This window comes from Cariama cristata, unplaced genomic scaffold, assembly GCF_000690535.1.
Source record: "Cariama cristata isolate BGI_N322 unplaced genomic scaffold, ASM69053v1 scaffold28511, whole genome shotgun sequence".
Lineage (NCBI taxonomy): Eukaryota > Metazoa > Chordata > Aves > Cariamiformes > Cariamidae > Cariama > Cariama cristata.
The window spans coordinates 8680-16747 of NW_009599118.1; the positions used below are offsets into that span (position 1 = coordinate 8680).

Consider the following 8068-nt stretch of genomic DNA (forward strand, 5'->3'; position numbering starts at 1 on the left):
GATTGGGAATTTTGCAGCCTTGGGAGGAACTGCTTTTTATCCAGGTGATGTGCCAGGGAAAGCAACCCTGGGGCTGTGTGTTCCCTTCTCTGCAGCCCAAATCATTCCCTTGGTAAAGGGATGGCGTCCTGGCTGGGAGGTGATACTGGTGATCGATAGCCGGCAAGCCTGGCTTCCGTATGGAGCCCCCGTTTATGAAAGCGGTTTGGCGGAAAATAGTAAAAAAAATATTTCTTTTCTAGCTCTGAGAATTGCAGAGCATCTCTGTAAGCTCCCTGCGAGAGCCATCTGCCCCGGGGTGCGAGCGGCAGCGAGTCCCGCTCCCCGCCGGAGCTGCGTTACTGGCAACTCATCGGCTTTCTGACACCAGTTTAATTGAAGTGACTCGCTTTCCGTCACTGGGGCTGGGAACTGGCCGTGTTCGGGTGCTTTGCAGCAGGCTCGTAAATGTTTCTTTTCTTAAATGTCGTTATCCGGACAGGCTTGAGGCTGTAGGTGTGTTGGGTTTTTTTTAATTTATTTTTCTTCAATCTGCCGCTAACCTTGTGTGATCTTGATAAGGGTGTTTTTCTGTTCCACGGTTGTCGCTGGGGGTTAATAATATCTGCTGTAATCACCGGCCTTTGAAATCCTCTTAATGAAACCGAAACTCTGGTCTTGCAGAGTGCCTTTGCGGGGAGGTGAAGATCAGGAGTCCACCTTAGACTCCTGGCGTTTAACTTTTTGAGCTCTGTCTTTTTCCTGAAATCACAAGCGAAGTGCTTGGTGCCTAAACCCACCTTCCTCTGTCTTTACAGGAGTACACTTGCCCGAGATGTGAGTCTGGCTTTATCGAGGAAGTCACAGATGATTCCAGGTAACGTACACATCGATGCACCGCTTGTGTTACCACGCGCTTAACATTTCTTCTGGGTTTAGAAGATGCCTGGTGTAAAGCCTCTTAAAAACTGTGGACAACAAGGATGAAATAAGGAATGCGAAAGAAAAGCTCATGTATTATTGTGAATTTGGACTTGTATATTGAGACTGAAAATACAAGTGCCCATCGGTCTGCTGCTGCAGCCACGTGGAGGGGTTTGGGGAGGACTTCCAAGAAGATGGGAGTTGTGCTTTAAGGCTCTACAAGGTCCCATGAGCAAAAGCACTTACAGCTTTTTAACGCCTGTTTCTTTGGTCTCGTAGAGTGAAAAAGATTGGGTTTGGTTTTTTGGGGAATCAAACCCAAATCTCAGTGATTCACAGTACCTTTCTTTCTTCCTCTGTCTCCTGACCGCCTCCCCAGTCACACAGCTCAGGCCAAGAGAGAAAGAAACACCTTTTCTCTCTGGGAGCACCGATTCGGTCATCGGTCACCCAGCGGAACACGGTGCCGGCAAATTAGGGATCCCAAATGATGCCTGGTCAGCACTTACACTATTTGGGCTTGAGTAATTGCTGAGAAAAGTGCTTTATTTGGGTTGGGGCTAAGCGAGATGCAAGGGCAGCGGTGATTACGGGAACCTTTGCTATCTGAGACTTGCCACAGCAGGGACCTGGGGCTGGGTGTGCCTGGGGAGATGACTTCATGTCACCCTACGTCCTCTTCTTCAATATAGGTGTACACCCGGCGCTGAAGGCAAGCCTGGAGGGGTCCTGTTAGCAGAATGATGATGCTCCGTCTCACATGCCTCCTCTTAGGGGGCTTTTCCAGGGTCCGGAGAATTAGAAACTGGTTGTGCGTAGTATGCTGGCACATAAAAGAGCCTTTTAACTTCAATAGTCCTTTCTGTCCCTAGGAGTTATTCGGCTGTGTTCACGAAGGCAGGCTCTGTTTGCTCATCCCTTTCTCTCTCAGACCATACAGGAACCATCTTGCTCCCGTCTGTGTTTAACCCTGGAAGGGGAGCTGATTTCTGACCTGCTCTCACTCACCTGTTTTTCTGCAGTTTTCTAGATGGCAGCGGCATAGACGACAGCCCGTCCACACAGTTTGCAGAGGTGAGTTTTGCTGTCTTGCTTTTTTTTTTATTTTTAAAAAAACCTGTAGCCATGAAGAGGTTTTCAGTCTTGACTCTGACTGCAGTATGTCAGGGCATCTTCGCCTACAGCCTTGCAAAAAGGACGACTGATCTTCCTAAGAGTTTTCAGGAACTTGGCAAATTTTGAGGAGACTGTTGACATTGCGAGGGTTGAGACCTGCCAGAGATTTGCTCACTGGGCAGGGCAGGAAAAGAAGGATGCTAGAAAGACACCCTGGCCCCTGGTGCTGGGACGTGCGTCGGTGACGCTCAGCCAGCCGGGGAGGGTGTTGCCTGCCTGCCCTTTCCTCCCTGCCCATTGCTGCTCCGAGTTTTACCAGAAATGCAGCTATCTAAAAACCCCAAACTCCTAATAAAGTCTCGTGTCTTGTAATTCAGTCGTGTGGACCTCAGAGCAGGGGCTGTTGGGCAGTGAGAGATGAAGTCTCACGTGCCGAGAGCCTGAGTCGAGCTCCACGAACGCCTGAGTCACCCTGGGCTCGTGGCTCCTCTTCCAGACCCCAGGGAAGGCAGGGTGGATTTAGACTCCGATGGCAGGCTCCGTTCCTCAGGGCTCTTATTTCCCGTCCGGAGTTCAGCTGAGCTGCGTAAAACAGATGGAAATAAAATTTCTGTGCGTCTCCTCCGCCAGCAAAGCCTTGCTCAGAGGTCAGGTTATTCTTGAGGAGTTTTAACCGTTCCTCGGTCCTGCCAGGAGAGCTCCCCGATGTCTTGAGTCGCAGCTCGTCGGCCCCTGGGTAGATTTGGGGGTCTGTCTTGTTGCCGAGCCCTCCTTCGTGTGCTGCGGCAAAGCCACTCAGTTCAGTGCCAGAAACGGGGTCACCAAATAGCTGAAATTCCTCTGCAGCTTTGTGTTTCGGATCTGGATCCCTTCCCGTTTGCTTCCGCGGTCCCCGCGTACGGCTGGTTTGCCTCTCCTCCCCTCCTCTTCAGCCGGATCCGTTTGTCTTCTGCAAAAAGCTGTTGCCTTTCTGTTGCTCCTTCCCAGTGCCGCAGCCCAGAAATGCCCGTGTTTTCAGTGAGATAAAGCGATCTCGTCTTACAGCCCACATGTCGGTCTGCAAAGAGCTTTGGGATGCCTCTGCATGAAAGGCGCTATGTAAATTTAAATGGCTTTTAGGATTAATAATAAATGAAAGTCTTTTCTCAGCGGTGCGGCTGCAGGCAGGCAGAGCTCTATCTTGATCATAACCAGCAGGAGAACAAGCAAAACTCTTGTCTGCGGGGTGTTAATTCAGAGAGCAGGTCATAAACTTGACTTCTCCCTTTTCTCTGATACCCAGATTGAACCAGGCGAGGCAGGAGACTTTAAAAAAGTCAGCTAATTTGGTGTGAAATGGAAATTAAGCCTCTCTGATCATGTCATAACACATGATGAGGGTCTAGTACCAATCAGAGAAGAACAGCCCTCGTGTTACGCTCTGTAGCATTTAATTCCCGCAGTAAATCCAAGGGCGCTGCTCCTTCCAATATCGCTTTTGCAGTGCGGAGCCTGGCCCTGGCGTATCGAGCGTGAGCAGCAGCTTGCTCCCCCGTGGGTTTCTTGTCTGATGCTCCTTGTTTTATTGTTGGGTTTTTTTCCATAAACCAACATCATAAATTTTCAGTGCCCTCCTCAGCTCTTCCTTTAATCCATACTTTAAAAACAGCGTGACGTGTGAGAGACCTTTCGTTATCTGCCGTTTCGTGCTGCTCTGTTCTGCTGTGTTGCGTACGCTGAACCGGAGGATGTGACCAGAGAGACAAACCCTCCTTCTGGGGGTCGTGCTTGGCTTCTTTTGGCTGCATCCGCTTGCCACCTGTGGCTACGAGGACCCAGGGCGCTCGGTGAGCCTACGGATGTGGGACCTGGGTGTCCAGCGTTCTCCTTCCTCAAATCCCAGCCCTTGGACGCAGAGAGAGAGAGAGAGAGAGACCAACCCTCACCGTGCCCTGGTGTGGTTTAACAAAGCAGATGTTGTTGGGATCCGTACGTAGCAGGAAAGAACTGACGCCTTGGTCTTCCTGGGGGTGGTACATCTGGTTAGTTTGGGCTATAATTAACCGTTTTTGCCAGACTTTTTGCTGGGAGCCATGGTAACCATATGAATTTCTATCGAGGTGGACTTCCCTGCCTCCATGTTGTCACCGGGATTAGTGACGGAGCTGTGTGCGCTTTGTGTCTCCCCTTTTCTCCCCTTCAGCTTTGGGACCATTTGGACCACACAATGTTCTTTCCTGACTTCAGACCCTTTCTGAGTAGCAGCTCACTGGATCAAGACAGCAGGGACAACGAGAGGGGCCACCAAGCCCACGCCGACCTTTGGGGACCAAGCCGACCCCCGCGATTGCCCATGACGCGGAGGTACAGATCCCGAGGCAGCTCGCGCCCCGACAGGTCTCCTGCTATCGAAGGGTAAGTGCCTAAATTACCCCCTGGAAGTGTCTCCGTCCCCCATCAGTGGAATAAATGTGGGATCTTGGGGAGGAACCTGACAAAAGGGGATCCTGGCACTTACGGTAGGTGACCCTTGAACCCCGAAAATGTGGGTTTTCACATCAGATGCTCTGTCCTTTGTCCCCCCTCGGCACGAATCGAAGCTGCGTGGTGGGAACGGTGGGCTTTGCCTGTACCGGTGCCAACCCTCGCTGCAGGGAAACGAGTCGGTGCTCGGGAAACTCAGTCATTTCCTCTGCCAGCCCTCCCACACTCTGATGAGTTAGCATCCCTTCTTCCTGCGCCCTCTGCCTCTGTCTCGGGGCTTGCCCTTCTGCAGAGGGATTTACCTAGGCGGGAGTCTTGCAGCAACGTGGCTACGGTCCCTTGGAGCGGTATTTCGTGTTTTGCTGCCCGTTCTTGCTAAACTGTTGCTGCTGCCATTGATTTGTTTGCTCAACTTGTTCTTTTTCTTTTTTTTCTCTTTCAATTCCTCCCTCTTTAGAATAATACAGCAGATCTTTGCGGGGTTTTTTGCAAACTCGGCGATTCCTGGCTCACAACACCCTTTTTCCTGGTGAGTAGCAAGCCTGGTATAGACCATGGCTTTGATCACGGCTGTCCACACCAGTAAACAGCAGTGGTCTGGTGCCCGGGAGCTCCCTCTCCCCAGCGTGGCTCCTCTGGGAGGATTGTGCAAACCTCAGAGCTGTTTTGGGGTGGGTGAAACCATTTCCTTGACTCTCTGCTCCCGTCTGCAGGAGTGGCATGCTGCACTCGAATCCTGGGGACTACGCCTGGGGACAGAGCGGCCTTGATGCTATCGTCACCCAGGTAAGACCCTCGTTATGTGCCTGGGTGGAGAAAGGCCCGAGCTGGCTGCTCTGGGCTTGGATCTGTGCCTGTAAGTTGGGGTTTTTTGTGTGTGTGTGCTCCTCTCTGGTCAGTCCCGCTGCTCGAGACGAGCCCTGGGTTTCGGCTGAGGACTACGAACAGAGCATCGGTCTCTGGCTTGGCGGTTGCTTGCGCCCGGCCTCTTCAGAGGGTCTAGGAACCGGGGTTCGGACCTTGTTCCTGTGGAAATACGGTGTCTTAGTTCACCTCTTTTGTCAACCCACGTGGTGTAAGGCTTGCAGGTGCCTCACAAATGTGCTCAGCAGAGGCTGAAGATGAAAACCTCCAACGTCGGCCCCGGGTCTCTTGCCCGGTTCAGGAATTTGCAGCCGTGAGCCATTTCCTCCTGTGGTTTGTGGAGGGATGAGTCGAGTCCGCTCCCTGGAAGCATTGTCTGGCTCCTTTGAGGACTGAGGGTGTCCGGCCTCTCCATCCACAGTCCCTTCCAGGGTGTTGGCATCACGGGGATGGGAGGGAAGAGCAGGCGGATGCTTTACTGAGGGCTAATTTGGCTGGTTTTGTCATGCTGACGCCTCCCAAAAGCTTCTGCCAAAGCCATCTGCTGCCATTCATGAGTAGCCCCCGGCTTCCCAGGCTGCATCGCACACCCGCCTCGCCCTCCTTACTCACCGCTTCCTAAAACGCCTCTGCAGCCCACACGGCCGCTCCGAGACAGCCCCTTCCTCCTCCCGCCCCTCACCCAGCAGAGCAGAGCGAGCCTCGGCGAGCACAGTGCCCTGGGGTTGGCATCGCAATTCGGATTTGGGCTGGAAATGCAGCTCCGCTCCGCTCTCCCCTGACTCTGGAGCGGCAGCCCTGTCCGTCTCGGGGTTTCTTGTCATCCCAGGCATCTTAATTAGGCCTTCAGAGTTAATTGAGGCTCCTACCAATGCTTCTCTGCGCTCTCCCTGACCCTACTTGAACCTGTTTGAGCTGATTGCTGGGTGAATCTGGGTCTTAACAGTATAAAATTCCTATGAGTCACGAAAGTATAACACTAGGAAAAGCGGTGCTGTCAGCGCCGTCGCTGCGGCTCGAGCTCAGCGCGTGGTAAATGTCAGAGACCCCACGCAGGAGGCGCAGAGTCACGGGAGCGCGGGCTTTGGTACGGCTGCTCCTTGGTTTGGTGGGGGTACTCGACTAAAGCTGCTTCTCTTTATAGCCCTGGGAGAGGTGGAAGGTGCTCAGTCCCCTTTGTTTCTGCAGTATGAGGTTCCTCCTCGTAGCTTAGCACCCTCTCCCATGTCCGTGGCAACGTCTCCCTTCCCACCCAGGCCCTTCAGTCTCCCAACCGTTGATGCCAGAGAAAATGTCTGGAGGGCAGCGATGTTAGAAGTGGGATTGTCAAGATCAGAGGCAGGAAAGTGAAGGTTTGGACAGCAAAAATGTTACGGAGGAGGAGGGAACGGTCACCTGGGCACTGAATATCTGGACTAGGATGAAAGGGCTTGAGCTTGCTCCTGGGGTTGGGCGGCAGGGATGTTTTCTGGCGAGGGAAGCTGGCGATGTCTGGCACTTCAGAGGCTTTAGGACGAGGTCAGAGACGTCCTGGTTGTCTGGTTCTGGGATGGAGCGCTCTCCGTGCTCCATCTTTGTACGACGAGGCTCTGCACGGCAAAACCGCGTCCCTGCTCCTGAGCGCGGCGTGTTTTCTTCTCCACAGCTCTTGGGGCAGTTGGAAAACACGGGACCACCTCCAGCCGACAAAGAGAAGATCTCATCTCTCCCGACAGTGACAGTAACTCAGGAACAAGTCGGTAGGTGAAATCGGTTGCCGCTGTCCGATGTCACTTGTCTCCTGATGCTTTGACGTACGCATCCTCATCTCGCCCGCTCCCCCTGCTACACCTCAGCCTCTTTGCTGTGTCCTTGCGCTTCCCTGGCTGATGCAGGGCGGGCAGAAGGCTCCGTCCTCCTGAATTCCCACCTAGGCTGCGGCTGGAAACGCTCATGTCTTCCAGCCCGGCAGATCCCGAGCTTTGCGGCTGCCGTCGCCTCGGGTGTTCGGTTCTCCTGGGACTCTCAGATCTCCACCAATTCAGGCCATCGGCAAAAACCTTCTTGGTTCCGCAGCGTTTGCGCAGTCCCGAAGCGCTGCCTTTTTTGGCCTACCAACCCCCCGATCGCTTTACCACCTCCTAAAATCTTCCGTTTGCGCCGTCGGTTACAGTCTCGTTAGAGCTGGGCTTGGCGCGTTGCTCTCTTCCCTTTCCAACTGGCTCGCAGCAGGGCTGGTAGATGCGGCTCTGAACGTATTCCTGCCGAATTACTCTGGAAACGTCGTGTACAACTCGCAGGTTCTTGCAGTGAAGACCTGTGGGTTTCTCCTAACGTTTATGGTTTTGCAATTAGCTCCTCCCAGGGATGATTGTTTTTTTCCCCCCGTGTTTGCAGAAGGCTGTCTCTGAAGGCTGCTCAAAGGATCCCTTTCCCTCCGAGCTGCTCTATTCCTGGAAACTAAAATGCTCCGTTAAGACAAACTGTTTGATTAGAAAAGCCGTTTCCACAACAGATATTTTTGTCTGGTGCTTTTTATATACCCAAGTCTCTTCTTCTTGTCTGGGAAGCCAAGAAGCATCTGAATTTCCATGCTGTAATGCTGGGTCTCGCCTGTGTGAACGGACAGAGCGTGTGCCGTGCAGCCTGGCAGGCGAGGGAGGCTGGGAGCTGGGTCTCCCCGCTGCCTGCGGCCGGGACATCGGCGTTACCGTCATGGCCTTGGTGCGAAGGAAGAGGGACC

General features: G+C 53.2%; 1 protein-coding gene across 1 annotated transcript in view; it reads left to right on the forward strand.

The window, feature by feature from the left end:
- Window positions 1-797: 797 nt before the first annotated feature.
- RNF115 (ring finger protein 115) overlaps window positions 798-8068 on the forward strand; it is a gene marked incomplete at its 5' end in the record, with an annotated part of 7994 nt that continues 723 nt past the window's right edge. Inside the window, 6 exons of the mRNA XM_009709582.1 lie at window positions 798-856; window positions 1926-1977; window positions 4202-4413; window positions 4940-5011; window positions 5196-5268; window positions 6992-7085. Coding sequence (XP_009707884.1) covers window positions 798-856; window positions 1926-1977; window positions 4202-4413; window positions 4940-5011; window positions 5196-5268; window positions 6992-7085 — 562 coding nt within the window. The remainder of the gene's footprint in view (window positions 857-1925; window positions 1978-4201; window positions 4414-4939; window positions 5012-5195; window positions 5269-6991; window positions 7086-8068) is intronic.